General features: G+C 34.8%; 1 protein-coding gene across 1 annotated transcript in view; it reads right to left on the bottom strand.

Annotated features, from left to right (window-relative positions):
• The window catches only part of LOC134717823 (zinc finger protein 91-like), a 34,087-nt gene that overhangs the window by 5,236 nt on the left and 10,761 nt on the right, over positions 1 to 18,090 (bottom strand). The window contains exon 2 of the mRNA XM_063580317.1: positions 10,162 to 12,193. Coding sequence (XP_063436387.1) covers positions 10,162 to 12,069 — 1,908 coding nt within the window. The 5' untranslated portion in view covers positions 12,070 to 12,193. The remainder of the gene's footprint in view (positions 1 to 10,161; positions 12,194 to 18,090) is intronic.

The raw sequence follows: 18,090 nt of genomic DNA, 5'->3' as shown, positions 1-18,090 counted from the left end.
TGTCCAGTGGCAAGTATGTCATGTATATTTAGAGGGAACATACAAATTAGTTTACTGCAGTTGAACTAATCGTTTACTGAGAGTGAGTAAATATTAAAAGTACTAATTAGGAGATAACTGTATTGTATTTTAAGCTCCAACGGCATCTATCATGTCTATTGGGGAGTTGATGGTCGCAAATTAAGTTTACTGGCGACGCGTTCACTTGCAGATAATCAATTCAGTGGCAACTATGTCATGCATTATCAGGACGACAACATATTTTACAGTAAATACTAAAGATAAGTTCTATAAAATGTATAATGAGAGAAGACAGAATATTTTTAGGGATTTTGGCTTTGGGGCTTACTTTATATAGTAAATACTGATGGGCTTCAGGTAACAGATCATTCATGCGTTATCATTTATTTTCCACCTTTTACAAAAATGTTTTACACGATGTAGGTGTCCCAGTAAAAAAATAGAATAGCCTTGCAAGACGTCAAATTATTCGGTCTACCAAAAGTATATTTTTTGTTTGTCTTTTATCGATATAAATGTGACCCAAATATGATATTCAAATTGTAAAAACAACTCATCTGAGACTCAGAGTAACTAAAAGACCGAATAACTAGATCAAACAGAATAGGAGAGTCTATAAAACCACAAGTCTGCAAATCACCGGCCTAGTCCAAATAATAATGACATCTGGACAGCTTATTATTTTTTTCTAAGACAGTTTTAGGACATGTAGGAAGGCGTCAATTAAGCAAAATATTAAAATAACCTTGCTAAAATTCGCATTAGTATAGTGTTCTTATAATTGAACAAGGCGAGCGAACAAGGGTGTCACACTAAAACTAGAAGATGAATTTTATGTTACAATGTAGACCTGTAAATTTGCTTTCACAAATTCTTTGTTCTTCCCTCTACGGGATTCGAACCCGTGCTACTGTGATATCGTGACACCAAATCGCCTGCACTGTAGCCATCCCGCTAGACCACACGACCACCTGGGCTCCATAATATATATATATAAATCTGTTGTAGAGTTGTCACTGACTCAGACGTACTTATAAATATAATTATTTTCTGTGACTGTATCTTAGGGGACGACCATTTGATATTCTGGGGGGGGGGGGGGGGGGGGGGGCCAGGAGGATTTTGAAAATAAATAACTCAGCCTTGATAATCACAAAAATAAATGTTTTTTTCTGTGGTAGTTTGAAAATAAATAAACTGACTTGCAATGTATTGAAAATAAATAACTTAGCAGGTCTATAGCTTCTTGGGCCTTCAGCGGTATCAAAACCCTTCAAATTTTTTTGGCCTCGCTCCGCTCGGCAAAATATCTTAACAATACTTTTGAAAAAGGCTAGTTAAACCAAACTAAATTAACTTTAATACTATGTATTTATGTTGTATGCAATACATGTATATTGCTTGGGAATATAAATGATTCATTTCGTGAAGAAAATTATAAAATACTTAATCTAATTATACCAATTGTCTTTTATAATATACTTATTACTATGTATTTGTGTTTCGTTAGTCCTGTCTCGCTATGTATTATCTTAGTATATTTGTATATATATTGTCCTCTTGTACACAAGTCATGCAAGTATGTGTCTGAGGTTATGAAATAAATCTTGAATCTTAAAATTTCTGCAGGGGATACTGATCTTTTCTGATTAAATGGTACATAATGACTTGACTATACATGTATTATTCATAATTAACAAATATTTTAAAAAATGTATGTTTTCGACTATCACAAATCCTTGCATAAATATAGTTGTGAAAATGAATAATCAGTCCCTTGCTTTAATGAAAATGAAAAATCTTGCTTCAATAGTGCAGAAAATGAATAATCTGTCCTCTCAGTTTACAAAAATAAATAACCGATCAAAAATAAATCCTCCTGACCCCCCCCCCGAATATCAAATGGTCGTCCCCTTACATTAATTTGTATAATCCTTTACTACTGTACTATAGATAATTTAGCTGATCTGTAACAATAACATCTCCATGCCTTATATATCAGGTACTGTAGTACGCCGCTAGGTTAAAACTGACGAGGAAAGGTAAAATACGGCCACTGAAAGCTTTATTATTGTAGAGCCCAGGTGGTCGTGTGGTCTAGAGGGACGGCTGCAGGGCAGGCAATTTGGTGTCAGGATATTATACATGTTATAGTAGCATGGGTTCGAATCCCAGTGAGGGAAGAACCAGCAAATTTACAGATCTAACATTGTTGGGTTGATGTTTAGACGAGTTGAATATATATATATACAAAAACATCAACCCAACAATGTTAGATCTGTTAATATATATATATACAATGTTTAAAAATTAGGTATGATATATATGTTTGTATGTTTTGTATTGTCTTCGTATCAATCCTGTAATTTTGGATTTCAAACCAAAAAAAAGTACGTATTTACAAGCTTACTCTAACATGTCTAAGACGTCATAATTATTTGGACTATCACCGTAAACACCTCAAAAATATATTTGCATTTCAAATATTGTCTTTCTATGTCTTATAGTTTAATATCACTGTATTTCTAGTAATCGGTGTTGTTTTGAGTTGACACTTAGTCCAAATAATTATGACGTCTGGCAAGGCTATTAAGTATTTTAATGTTTTTCTGGGACTCCTTCGTCTGGCAAGGCTATTCTATTTTTTTCCTGAGACGTCGTGACGTAGTTGAAAGGCGTCCCAGAAAAAAAAGCCTTCCCAGACGTCATAATTATTTGGACAAGGTTGTCACTGTGCGATGGTGTAACTGTTCGTTGGTGAAAAGACACACCCAAAATATCCTATCTCAAAAAATGATGAAAACTTGTAAGATTCCCGTTGCTATCGTTATTGAATAATTGCAATCTTAGAACTGTGCTTTTAAGTTGATCTTAATTGATTACACAGCGTATTATTTATCACATATAGTGATATACATGTATGTGCAAAGTCCATTTTGAATACACGCATTTGCCTACCCAATTCCCTAGCCAGGCCGTGACGGGTCTTATTACCAGAAAGTTAACCATCCCTAAACATAATAAAATATAACAAAAATAAAACATACGAACTCACACACTTTCATTTTCGTCGGTAAAGAGAATATATACGTCCAGGGAATGAAACCAACGTTATCATGGTTTTCTTTCTATTATACTGAATCGCCGTTCTATTTCGGCGCACTCTTATGTAGGACCATGTATAAGGAGGGATAATGCGATACAAAAATGTACCGTTTTACGACTTCAATATGCTGGGAAGATGAGACCAACTGAGTCTTTATTTATTCTCAAATTAAATATCAGTTGGCTTCAATAGACCACTTTCGAGTTCATCCGTCACCGGCAAAAACTCGTCAATTATACACGCCTTTATGACGTCATTTACCAGATAGAGGGGCTCGCCTGTATCCCTGCACAATTTACGTTCATCAAGCGTCTTAGTGATCGTCTTTGTGCAGGATAAACTAGAAATAATGGTTGCTCTGTAGGTACTTACTGACATTTCCCTAATGACAGCAGTGTTGATTGTCAATTTTGAGAATTCAATTTGCCGAATAATTCGTACAATATAGAATTATAGTTTTCCAACCACTCGCTCTACATTGGAAGGAAGTGACGACGCCCCTAAACGCACAAATGATGATGATAAAGGCGCGTATAATTGACGAGTTTTTTCCGGTGACGGATGAACTCGACAGTGGTCTATTCCAGCTGGCATATATATGCCTTTTTGCAGATGCAAGATGAAGATTATTTCATTGAATATATGATAAAAAATCTAACAATGATACAATTAAACCACTCAAAAAAGTTCTTTTAACTTTAGGCCAGCGTACCCTACCATGATGATGCCTGACATAAATATCACCATCCAATGTATCTCAAAACTACTTCTAAATTTAATCCATCTAATGCAAGTGGACCAGACGAACTTAAGCCACGTCTCCTTAGGGAGTTAGCACATACAATTTCACCAATACTATGCCTTATATACCAAAAACCATTAGACACTGGCGAAGTCCCTACTGACTGGCGTACTGCACATTTTTCACCCATTTACAAGAAAGGGTCTAAATATAATCCAGAGAATTATAGACCTATTTATTTGACATGTATATGTTGTAAACTTTATGGAACATGTTGTAGTTAGCGCAATCATGACACACGCAGACAAACATAACATCCTGTATCCCCTACAACACGGCTTTCGAAAAAACAGATCTTGTGAAAGGCAACTTTTGGAATTTGTAGATGATGTCACTAAAAATATGGAAAACTCAAAACAAACAGATGTACTTATAATGGATTTCTCCAAAGCTTTTGATAAAGTCAGTCATAACTTGTTAACACACAAATTAAATTACTATGGGATGAGGGGAAAACAAATCCATGGACACAGGGCTTCTTATCATGTCGTACCCAAGCAGTCATTCTAGAGGGTGAGACTTCAGGCTATCATCCCTGTAAAGTCCGGAGTGCCTCAAAGATCTGTTCTGGGCCCAAGTCTGTTTTTATTTTCTATTAACGACATACCAGTTGGGCTAAATTCCACCATTCGCCTTTTTGCAGATGACACCATTGCATATCTGGTAATAAAATCAAACAGTGATTGTGAAACCCTTCAAAAAGACCTCAACACACTAGGCATTTGGGAAAATACATGGAAGATGGCTTTTCATCCTGACAAGTGTAATTTGTTATGTCCATCAGCCAAAGTAAAAATCCATTCGTTTATAATTACACTTTACATGGCCACATTCTTGAACATGTCGATAAGGCGAAATAGCTAGGTGTGACAATTCAATCTGACTTAAAATGGCACAGTCACATATTAAACAACATCTGTAATAAAGCCAACAGCACATTAGGTTTTCTTCGAAGGAATCTTAACATCAGTTCCACCTCAGTAAAGGAACAGACATATAAATCTTAAGTCAGACCATCACTAGAATATGCCTGTTCAGTTTGGGACCCTTACTTTACTGAGGATATTAACAAAATAGAAAAGGTACAAAGAATGGCTGCTAGATATGTCACTAACCGACACATAAACACCTCAAGCGTTAGTGACATGCTAGATCATTTAAAATGGAGAGACCTTGCTAACAGAAGAACAGAATACGGATGCACGCCTGGTCATGTTCTATAAAATAACATATCATCTCATTTCTATCACAAAACAGACAGATTAATTCAACCCCTCAGACAGTCCAGGAACATGCACACACTTTCATACCAAATTCCATCCTGCAGAACACAAATAAGACAACAATCATTTTTCCCACCACAGGCACTTGTCTCAGAATTTTTTTCCCCCAATATACCTTATTATAACAATAAGGTATATAGGAAAAAAAAATATTCTGAGACAAGTGCCTGTGTTTCCCACGCACAATTAAAATCTGAAACAGCCTTCCCCTGAGTATTGTTATGAGCGACTCTATAGAGTCGTTCAAAGTAGCCGTCTCAAACTACACCTACAGCCCATAAATTCATCATGTGTAAATAGTTTTATCTTAATATTTAAAAAATAATAAATTTAAAAAATGCACTACCACTATGTAAAAATTTTTGTTTTGTTTATTATCACAAATTTGTTATATTTCAATGTATATATATGTCTTCACAAATCAATGCGCAGTACAAGTGACGTAAACTTCAACGTGTTGAAGGCGGTCATTACATCATGTACATAGTAGAAGTAGAAAGTTGGAAAACATGCAAATAGAAAATATATATAATTGTCATCGGCCGGCATTCACATACATGTATGATATTTAGACATAAACACAAAGTTGAACATAAACGATACTTAACGTTCGAGGCACATGATTCATTTATGTTCTGAAAAATTCTTTATGTTTAGTTGTACATGTTGCTTGTATTTTCATTACTATACTTCACGTTCAGTGGCATGTTTCAAGCCGTTTGTTCATATGTTCAGAGCGATTCTTTAATATGTTCGTTAATTTGGCACATGTTTCATATATTTGCAGGACTACACTTTACGTTCAGTGGCACATGTTTCGTGTATTTTTAGGACTATACTTCGCAATCAGTGGCATTTTTTCTGTGCAGGACAATACTTTATGTTAAGTTGCTCATGTTTAATTTATGTTCATTACTATACTTCACGTTTAGTAGCATGTTTCATGTTTGTTCAGGACTATACATCACGCTCAGTGGCATATGTTTCATATTTGTTCAGGACTACACCTCACGTTCAGTGGCATATGTTTCATGTTTGTTCAGGACTACACCTCACGTTCATAGTGGCATCTTTCATATGTTCAGGTCGATACTTTATTATGTTCGTTGGCACATGTTTCATATTTGTTCAGGACTACACTTTACGTTCAGTGGCATATGTTTCATGTTTGTTCAGGACTACACCTCACGTTCAGTGGCACATGTTTCATATTTGTTCAGGACTATACCTCACGTTCAGTTGCACATGTTTCATGTTTGTTCAGGACTACACCTCACGTTCAGTGGCATATGTTTCATGTTTGTTCAGGACTACACCTCACGTTCATAGTGGCATGTTTCATATGTTCAGGTCGATACTTTATTATGTTCGTTGGCACATGTTTCATATTTGTTCAGGACTACACTTTACGTTCAGTGGCATATGTTTCATGTTTGTTCAGGACTACACCTCACGTTCAGTGGCACATGTTTCATATTTGTTCAGGACTATACCTCACGTTCAGTTGCACATGTTTCATGTTTGTTCAGGACTACACCTCACGTTCAGTGGCATATGTTTCATGTTTGTTCAGGACTACACCTCACGTTCATAGTGGCATGTTTCATATGTTCAGGTCGATACTTTATTATGTTCGTTGGCACATGTTTCATATTTGTTCAGGACTACACCTCACGTTCAGTGGCATATGTTTCATTTATGTTCAGGACTACACCTCACGTTCAGTAGCATATGTTTCCTGATTGTTCAGGACTACACCTTAGGTTCAGTGGCACATGTTTCATGTTTGTTCAGGACTACACCTCATGTTCAGTGGCATATGTTTCATGTTTGTTCAGGACTACATCTCACGTTCATAGTGGCATGTTTCATATGTGCAGGTCGATACTTTATTATGTTCGTTGGCACATGTTTCATATTTGTTCAGGACTACACTTTGCGTTCAGTGGCATATGTTTCATGTTTGTTCAGGACTACACCTCACGTTCAGTGGCACATGTTTCATATTTGTTCAGGACTAAACCTCACGTTCAGTTGCACATGTTTCTGTTTGTTCAGGACTACACCTCACGTTCAGTGGCATATGTTTCATATTTGTTCAGGACTACACCTTACGTTCAGTGGCACATGTTTCATGTTTGTTCAGGACTATACCTCACGTTCAGTGGCATATGTTTCATGTTTGTTCAGGACTATACCTCACGTTCAGTGGCATATGTTTCATGTTTGGTTCAGGACTACACTTTACGTTCAGTGGCATATGTTTCATTTATGTTCAGGACTACACCTCACGTTCAGTAGCATATGTTTCATGATTGTTCAGGACTACACCTCTCGTTCAGTAGCATATGTTTCATGATTGTTCAGTACTACACCTTACGTTCAGTGGCACATGTTTCATGTTTGTTCAGGACTACACCTTACGTTCAGTTGCACATGTTTCATTTATGATCAGAACGACATTTTAAGTTTAGTTACATGCACACTTGTGTTTCTTTTATATATGTTCAGGGCTCTACTTTACGGTTAATAATATGCACATATTTCAGTTTTGTTCAGAACGATACTTTGCTTTCAGTTACACAAGTTCATGTTTTAGGAACTATACCTTAGGTCCAGTGACACGTCTTTCATGTATTTTCAGGACGTTCCTTGGAGTTCACTAACATTTGTTTCATGTATTTCAGGAATATACTTTGCGTTCAGTGCATCTTGTTTCATTTTTTCACAGTGTCTCTGCATGTAAACAACAATCATGTTCAATACCTATTTTGCATATTCACAAAAGTAAATCAATCCAAGCAAACTACTAAGGACCAGCTTAAATAGACAAAAATTCAAACTCTGAAAAAGCTCATCTGATTTAGGGAGCTACCATTTGATTTTTATGGTGGTGGGGTGGGGTGGGGGGCTAGAATGAAAAATTTTGTCTTGCCTTTTTTTCTTAGCTGATCCTGACTTTTTTACAACAATTGTCATCCTGCCTTTTTTTTGCAAAGTTAGTCATCCTGCCTTTTTTTTAAACTCAAAATCCTGACCTGCCTTTTTTCAAATTTCATCCTAGCCCCCCTCCCCCCTCCTAAAAATCTAATGGTAGCTCCCTTACTGACCATTAATTTATGTTGAAAGTGTAGAAGATAAAAAAAAATCTACAAGCACCACATAAGCTTACATGTCTAAGGATCAATAACAATAACTTAAAGGCAAAAGTAAGATAAAGTCGAATGAACCCTTAACAAAATATCACACATATCATATGCGTCTTTGTGAGTTGTCAAGCCGAATAAACCCTTTACCAAAATAGCACCTTTTAAAAAGGAATAGCTAACAACACACAGAATGCAAACCGGGTAAACCGATATTCAAATATTACATGAACTGTGATAATCTCATGAATGTGTTCCAATGTGTCACTGTTAATTATCAAGTCGAGTGAACCCTTTACTGAATATCTCATACATGATGGTTAGTTCATGCAGGTATTCACTTGTGTAATTGAAAATTACTAAGCCGACAAAATCCTTCACCAAATATCACATACATGATGTATTCTCATGTAATGTGTGTTCTTATGTGTCTGCAAATTAGAAAGTCGACTAAACCCTTAACCAAACATCACATATATAATGTGTTCTCAGCAAATTAGAAAGCCGACTAAACCCTTTAGCAATACACGTATCATATAAATGATGTTTATCTCATGCAAGTATCCACTTGTGTCATTGAAAATTACTAAGCCGACTAAACCCTTTAGCAAATATCATATATATGAGGGTTTATCTCCTACATGTGTTCTTTTGTGGACAGTTGTCTCATTGGCAATCATACCACATCTTCTTTTGTGTTCTAATCTAAAATTAAAACTTAACGCTAAACATCCCACCACATAAATAAAAAAAATCAAGGTTTACCTCAAATATACAGATATATGGATATATACATGTGCTGAAATGTTCTTACATCTACACAATCTTTGTTAATGTTTAATGGATTAATTCTTTAAAACAAAAATCCTTTTAACGAGTTTTACTCAAGATTGTATTCTAAAGTGTCTTTTTAAGTCACAAATTTAAACAAATTCTGACACGCATGCAGTATTTTCATTCCTGTGATGTTACGTATCTCACATATGGGTTAACATGTGTCTCTGCACATTTTTAATATAAATAAAGCCTTTACTTCCAACATCACAGTAATTTTCCTTTATGTGTTCTCATGTGTCTCTGTACATTTCTAAGATAACTAAACATTTTACCATCAGCATCACAAAAATGAGATTTATCGACTGTATGTGTTCTCATGTGTCTCTGTAAATTTCTAAGATAACTTAACATTTTACCATCAACATCACAGTAATGAGATTTGTCGACTGTATGTGTTCTCGTGTAAAATACAATAACTCATTACACTTTATTTGGCATACATCACCGATATAAGGTTCATCGCCATTATGAATTATCATGAAAAATACAAAGCTCAATAAATTTTATAACGCATACATCACCAATATGAGTTCTATCGCCATTATGTATTCTCATGTAAAGTACAAAGCTCATTCAACTTTATAACGCATACATTACCGTTATGAGGTTTATCGCCATTATGAATTCTCATGTAAAATACAAAGCTTGTTCAACTTTATAACGCATACATCACCGATATGAGTTCTATCGCCATTATGTATTCTCATTTTAAGTACAAAGCTCATTCAACTTTATAACGCATACATTACCGTTATGAGGTTTATCGCCATTATGAATTCTCATGTAAAATACAAAGCTTGTTCAACTTTATAACGCATACATCACCGTTATGAGGTTTATCGCCATTATGAATTCTCATATAAAATAAAAAGCTCAATAAATTTTATAACGCATACATCACCGATATAAGTTCTATCGCCATTATGTATTCTCATGTAAAATACAAAGCTCACTAAACTTTTAAACAGATACATCACCGATATGAGGTTTATCGCCATTATGTGTTTTTGTGTGATTCTGTAAATGATCTAGTCGACCAAATCCTTTACCACATTCACCACATTCATGAGGGTAATCGCCTGTATGTATTATCATGTGTGTCCGTAAATTACCAAGACGACTAAACTTTTTGCCACATACGTCACACTCATAAGGCTTTTCACCTGTATGTATTCTCATGTGTGTCTTTAAATCTTGAAGGTGAATAAACTTTTTGCAACATACACTGCAGCCATGAGGTTTATCACCTGTATGTATTCTCATGTGACTCTGTAAATTACCTAACTGATTAAACCCTTTACCACATACGACACAGTCATGAGGTTTTTCACCTGTATGTGTTCTCACGTGCCTCTGTAAATAACGACGCTGACTAAAGCTTTTACCACATACATCGCAATCATAAGGTTGATCGTCCGTATGTGTTTTCAGGTGATTCTGTAAACTACCAAGCTGACTAAAGTCTTTACCACATACGGTACATTCATGAGGTTTATAATCTGTGTGTGTTCCTTTGTGTCTTTGCAAATACAAATACTGACTAAAGCCTCTACCACATACATCACAGATATGTGGTTTATCGTCTGTATGTATTATCATATGACTCTTTAATCTATCAAGCCGACTGAAGCCTTTACTACATACATCACATGCATGAGGTTTGTCACCTGTATGTGTCCTCATGTGCCTCTGTAAATTGTCACGCTGACCAAATCCTTTACCACATACACCACATTCATGAGGGTAATCACCTGTATGTATTCTCATATGTGTATGTAAATTACCAAGACGACTAAACTTTTTGCCACATACTTCACACTCATGAGGTTGTTCACCTGTATGTATTCTCATGTGAATCTGTAAATTACGATGCTGACTAAAACCTTTACCACATACATCACAGGGATGAGATTGTTCACCTGTATGTGTATGTGTTCTCATGTGCCTCTGTAAATACGGACGCTGACTAAACCCTTTACCACATATACCACAGTGTTGAGGTTTTGCACCTGTATGTGTTCTCATGTGCCTCTGTAAATAAGGACGCTGACTAAAACCTTTACCACACACATCACAAAAAATATGTTTATTGTCCGTATGTGTTTTCATGTGAGTCTTCAAACTATCCGTCCGACTACACTCTTTACCACATTCACCACAGTGTTGAGGTTTTGCACCTGTAGGTGTTCTCATGTGCCTCTGTAAATAAGGACGCCGACTAAAACCTTTACCACATAAATCATGATCATGAGGTTGTTCGCCTGTATGTGTTCTCATGTGCCTCTGTAAATAAGGATGCTGACTAAAACCTTTACCACACAAATCACATTCATGAGGTTTTTTGCCTGAATGTGTTCTCATGTGCTTCTGTAAATAACGACTCTGACTAAACCCTTTACCACATACACCACAGTGATGAGGTGTTTCACCTGTATGTGTTCTCATGTGAATCTGTAAATAAGGACGCTGACTAAAGCCTTTACCACACACATCGCATTCATGAGGTTTATCGTCCGTATGTGTTATCATGTGCCTCTTTAAAGTACCCGACTGACTAAATCTTTTACCACATACACCACATTCATGAGGTTTCTCGTCCGTATGTGTTCTCATGTGAGTCGTTAAACTACCCGAGTGACTAAACCTTTTACCACATACACCACAGTCATAAGGTTTTTCACCGGTATGTATTCTCTTGTGACTCTGTAAATTACAAAGCTGACTAAACCCTTTACCACATACACCACAGTGATGAGGTTCTACACCTGTATGTATTCTCATGTGAACCTGTAAATTACCATGCCGTCTGAACCCTTTACCGCATACATCACAGACACAGACATGAGATTTGATATCGTCTGCTTTTGTTTTCATACTTCTCTTGTTAATTACTGGCTTAACTGATCTACCAATTGCTCGTCAATTAATCCTCCAAAACATTCATCCTTTCAACATGTTCAATAAGGTTCAGCTCCAGTAATTGAGTCCGTTTTCAACTCTATAATTAAAAGCAAATAAATGTATTTATAAATGTTTAGTCTTTGAGGCATGCTTTTTTTATTAGTTGTTAGTGGCTTTGAACTAGCTGTCAGATAACTGCAAGTACTCTCAGATCTGTTCATTGTGTCTTTTTGTGTCGGGATGTATAAGTACCCGGCCGATTTAAGCTTTTTTCAACTGATTTTTATAGTTCGTTCTTATGTTGTACTGTTATACCACTGTCCCAGGTTAGGGGGAGGGTTGGGATCCCGCTAACATGTTAAACCCCGCCACATTATTTATGTATGTCCCAAGTCAGGAGACTGTAATTCAGTGGTTGTCGTTTGTTTATGTGTTACATATTTGTTTTTCGTTCATTTTTTTTACATAAATAAGACTGTTAGTTTTCTCGTTTGAATTGTTTTACATTGTCTTATCGGGGCCTTTTATGGCTGACTATGCGGTATGGGCGTTGCTCATTGTTGAAGGCCGTACGGTGACCTATAGTTGTTAATGTTTGTGTCATTTTGTTTTTTTTGTGGATAGTTGTCTCATTGGCAATCATACCACATCTTCTTTTTTATATGACTTATCTCTGCGATGGTTTCTTGTCGTCGAGTTGCAAGTTGCGAGTTCCGAAAGTCGAGTTGCGAGTTCCGAAAGTCGAGTTGCGAGTTATAAAAGTCGAGTTGCGAGTTACAAAAGTCGAGTTGATAGGAACAAAAGTCGAGTTGCGAGTTAAGAAAGTCGAGTTGCAGAGCATAAAATTATCTGCAATCAAAAACTCTTACAAGTTATTTTATTTTTAAAAGAGTTATATTTATAAGTTAATCCACAATGTATACCATAGGTGTTTTTGTTGCTGTTGTTATATTACTTTATATGCATCTATTATTTACATGTGTGTAATAATAGATTAATTATGCTTTATCTACTTATATTGTTAACATTGTATGTAGAGAGTCTTATAGTGCGGTGACAGAAGTATAAAAAGTCGTCTAGATCGCGAGTTTAATCTCCCAAAATAACACACGACTAAAAATAGTCTTAACTTAAAGACAAATATGTCTTCTTTAGTTTTTGCCCTGTCGTCAGAATTTCGTACGGTCACATTTTTCTAAAAAGTCGTTTTAATGACTAGTAGTATATTGGAGAGTTTCAACCCCCCTTTTTCAAAATGAAAAATTGTGTATGTTTGCTTACATTTAACTGAAATAGTTTTTCCTGAAGATACTTTTATATGTCAAAATATTCTATTCAGTATTTCATTTTCTTATAATCTATAAATTTTGCGAAGTTTGGACTGTTTAAAATTGAGGTAATTTTAATAGCAAATACATACACAAACTTTAGTTTCTTCTTCATAGTAGTAATACAAATTATCCCATAGTATTTTAAGCATAAAGTATTTCATAAAAATAATCAGTGATAAAAATTTCGGAACCAAAATATGAAAAAACCCTTAAGAAATCAATGGAAAAAGACTGGAATAAAAAACTTCAATTTCAACACGGAACTTAATCACTTGCCTTCCGTCACATTTTGTGTATTAGTCAATAGTTTGCTCTCAACTGATATAAATAATAATAACAAAAGGCTGTCACAACGACAGCAAACCGGATTTATTAACATTTCTTTGTGTTCTGGTAATATCACAAGAACCATTACTGAGGAATGGTGAAAGTGAAAATTGTCAATATCAAATTTAACCTTCATTTTGTCATCAGTATCAACATATTAAAATTTGAAAAGCTTAGATTGAATGGTTCATGAGTAAATGCAATAATGTGAATGGAAAGGACATTTTATGATCTTTCAAGAACCATAACTCCTGAACGGTAAAAGTCAAAATCGTCATTATTGAACTTGACCTCTATTTTGTCATCAGTAACATCATATAAATATTTCAAAAGCTTTGGTTGAATTGTTCATGAGAAAATGCACGGACACGACTGGAAACACCATTTTCAATCTTTCAAGAACCATATTAACTCCTGAACGGTAAAAGTCAAAATCGTCATTATAAAACTTGACCTCCATTTTGTCATCAGTAACAGCATATTAAAATTTGGGAAGGTTTGATAGAACAGTTCATGTGTAAATGCAAGGACACGACTGGAAACTCCATTTTTCAATCTTTCAAGAACCATAACTCCTGAACGGTAAAAGTCAAAATTGTCATTATTGAACTTGACCTCCATTTTATTATCAGTAACAACATATTAAAATTTGGGAAGCTTTGGTAGAACAGTTCATGCGTAAATGCACAGACACAACTGGAAACTCCATTTTTCAATCTTTCAAGAACCATAACTCCTAAACGGTAAAAGTCAAAATTGTCATTATTAAACTTGACCTCCATTTTGTTATCAGTAACAACATACTAAAATTTGGGAAGCTTTGGTAGAACAGTTCATGCGTAAATGCACGGACACGACTGGAAACTCCATTTTTCAATATTTCAAGAACCATACCTCCTGAACGGTAAAAGTCAAAATCGACATTATTGAACTTGACCTTCATTCAGTTGTCAGTAACAACATATTAAAGTTTTAAAAGATTTGGTTGAACGGTTCATGAGTAAATGCACGGACATCATTTTATTGCCACCCGCCGTACATCCCCAAATCAATAACTGACATTTTTGTAACAAAAATCCGGTTAATAATAACAAGTAATCCTGTGTTAGGATGCTAACACAAAAGTCACCAAAACGGACCCCAAATCATTGTTCTACGGTATCCATGATGCAACATAACCTGTGTGTAAAATTTCATTAAATTCAAAAGGAATTTGATATTTTTCACATTTTTGTCGTTTCCATGGTAACGGCGGCCACTTTTGAAATTTTAAAATCAAAAGTCAAGTCCAGATATACTAGGCAACATTTGTTTTAAGTTTCATCAAATTTGAACCATTTTGAAATTTTTGGACATTTTTGCTGTTTCCATGGCAACGGCGGCCATTTTGAAAATTCCAAACTCAAAAATTTAGTCTACATAAGTAAGGCAACATTTGTAATAAGTTTCAATATTTTTGAAGCATTTTGAAGTTTTTCATATTTTGCTGTTTCCATGGTAACGGCGGCCATTTTGAATATTCCTAAGTCCAACCCCCACTGTAATTTGTTCCCTCCATAATTATATACCATCATGTACCATTTAATGTCTCTAGAATAAATTTAACATTGGTGTTCTGGAATGTTCTATGAAAATTCAGCCCCCTAAAATTATGCCAAGGAGACCCCCTACTGAAATAAAATAAGTTCCATATTGAAACAGACATGTGTCTCTAAATATTCATAATAGTAATCATAATTCCATCTACTCTACATACAGAAGTAAATTTAAGAAATGTAAAAAAAAATTTACCCCACCCATATTTGAGCCCCCCTAATTATGCCAAGATGACACCCTGGCATCATGGACATTGGGTTCTGCAACCCCCATGATGCAGACCCATACACAGAAAAAATATAAAGTTTCCATCCTCTACTGCTTCCAAAAAATTGTAGAACAGTTTAAGAGGTCAGAAAAAGAAGAATAAGAATAATAAGGAACGGGACAAAAACAAAGTTTCCGAAACTCCGTTTTGGTGACTTAATAATAATATCTTTATTTGAGAGAGTAACTTATTTGGATTACACCAATTTTCAATAAGGCTCTCTTAATACAATAACAATTACATTAAAAATAAACAATGCATCAATAATAATGATAAATAAAGATTATATACAATATAAAATACAATAAACAATTATGATACGGCATTACAGTACAAATATGATGGTATAAATGTTAAAAGTACATACATTTGTATTTATGTTTAAATTCGGATACTGCATAATATATGATATTACTAACTTTTTGCTATTAAATACACATATGTTCAATTTAAAGTGCACTGATATATGCTACATACTTTGTTTGTATGTGTTTATATTCTATGAGTTTTTGTTATAAAACATCAAATATACTTTGTCAGAAGTCTTATTGTAAAATCAAAATAATTGACGGATAGTTTCAGTAAATCTTCCGTGATATGTCAAGTCCTTTGCAACTTGCTCTATTAACATGATTAAGTCCAAAGAAAAGACAAAAGTTGTTAAATTTTAGGCAGTGTTTAATATGCCAAGAAAAGAAAAAAAAGTCGACTGAAATTCTAAGTCAATTTACTAGGATAGGGAAGTCAATTTTTGTATCTGCATTGAATAAAAGATTAGATGAGGTGAACATCAAGATGTTTCATGCGATAGCTGTTAATATGCAGAAGTCCTTGCAGGCAGTTTATCATCGTTCATGCTACAAAAATTACACAAGTAAACATATTTGTTCCCCCTTTTAGATCAAGGACACTTCTCATCTGATATGTAATTACGACATACAATTATTGGACTGGTATCCCTCAGTTTCAGGCATGTGTACGCGTTCTAGAATGCAGTCGTTTAACTGGAGCGCTTGCATATTTTGTTTTAACAAAACATTTTAGAAAGATAAAAAACTACACAAGTTTGAATCAAATGAGCGTATAAAGAATGTTTAGCCGTGTCAGATAGAGCTAAAGTTGAAATAGTTTTCCGTCCATCTTTCAAACTTCAAGCACTCTGTCATTTTGGTTGTATAACAAATTATTTGCTTAAATCGAGAAACAAAACACAAACCCGTGGAAGCAGATATCTCAGATCACGATACTGTTTTTACTAATTTTTGGTTATTGACAACGATTTAATGGTCATTCCTCATGACACCGTTACTAGATAAATATAGATATTTTTTTCCAGCTGATTCTAATTTAAAATATATATTCTACTTGTAAAATGCAGTCTAAACTCATTGATTTCTATAGAAATTTAGTTGTCAAACATCTTCAACAAGTTCAAGGCAAATATAACATAATATTTTGTAGCAAAATAACTATTTGAGATGCCATATCAGCTGCTAGTCAATTGAAAACTGACATCACAATATCAATGTCAAACGTAATAGACACAAATAACGGACAGATATGTCTTCCGCTGGAAGGACATCTCTACAAACTCTACAGAAGTATACCAACTTCGGAAGAATTGTTTCTTTCTTCTTCAATTCCGTCAATGCCTTCGTCTTTATTGCAATTCATATTATGGTAACTCTATGAAACTGCATACAGCCAAGATAGTGTGTACGTCTCGTATAATTTTTCCCCATCATCTTTGCAGATAAGCATATGGATGTCATCTTAACCCCATTTTAGATCTCTGTTAAATCTTGGATGAATAGAAAGGGATGGTTTGAAGCTGGTTTTTTATTGGAACAAATGTCTTCTGACTTCCTACAATACCTTGTCTATACTTGTAAAGAAAAACTCAAAATAACGTGTTGGCTTTAAGAACTTTTCATGTGCAGATGGAAATGAAGATGATGGAGATAACGGTTGATTATGTATAAAGCTTAATTTTGTTGCAGTGATACACACGGTCCCAGCCCCGGGTTAGGAGAATGCAGGCGCACCCTTAAAAAGTTAAACCTCGCCACATTCTGTTTGTGTCTGTTTCATATCACGAGACGGTAATGCAATGTTTGTCGTTTGTTTCTATACTATATTTATTTGTTTCTTATTTATTTTGTATATTAATCAGGTCGATAGATTTTTCGTTCGTTTTAAAATAATCATTTCGGGAATCGAAGACTATGCAGTATAAATTTTACTCATTGTTGAAGCCCGTTCTAGACGTATTGGTAATTTATGTCTCATTTCATTTAGTCTCATTTGGAGGGTTGCCTCATTTGCTTTCATATCACATTTTTTTTTTATATGGAATACCTTTGAAGTTTGTGGTACGTTGCAAGGGAAAAAATAGGGGGGTTATAGGTACAAAACCTATAATCTAATTGATATTAACCAGAGTAAAATATACAACAACAGATAATACTATAT

This window comes from Mytilus trossulus, chromosome 5, assembly GCF_036588685.1.
Source record: "Mytilus trossulus isolate FHL-02 chromosome 5, PNRI_Mtr1.1.1.hap1, whole genome shotgun sequence".
Taxonomy (NCBI): Eukaryota; Metazoa; Mollusca; class Bivalvia; order Mytilida; family Mytilidae; genus Mytilus; species Mytilus trossulus.
This window is presented reverse-complemented; position numbering and strand designations above follow the sequence as displayed.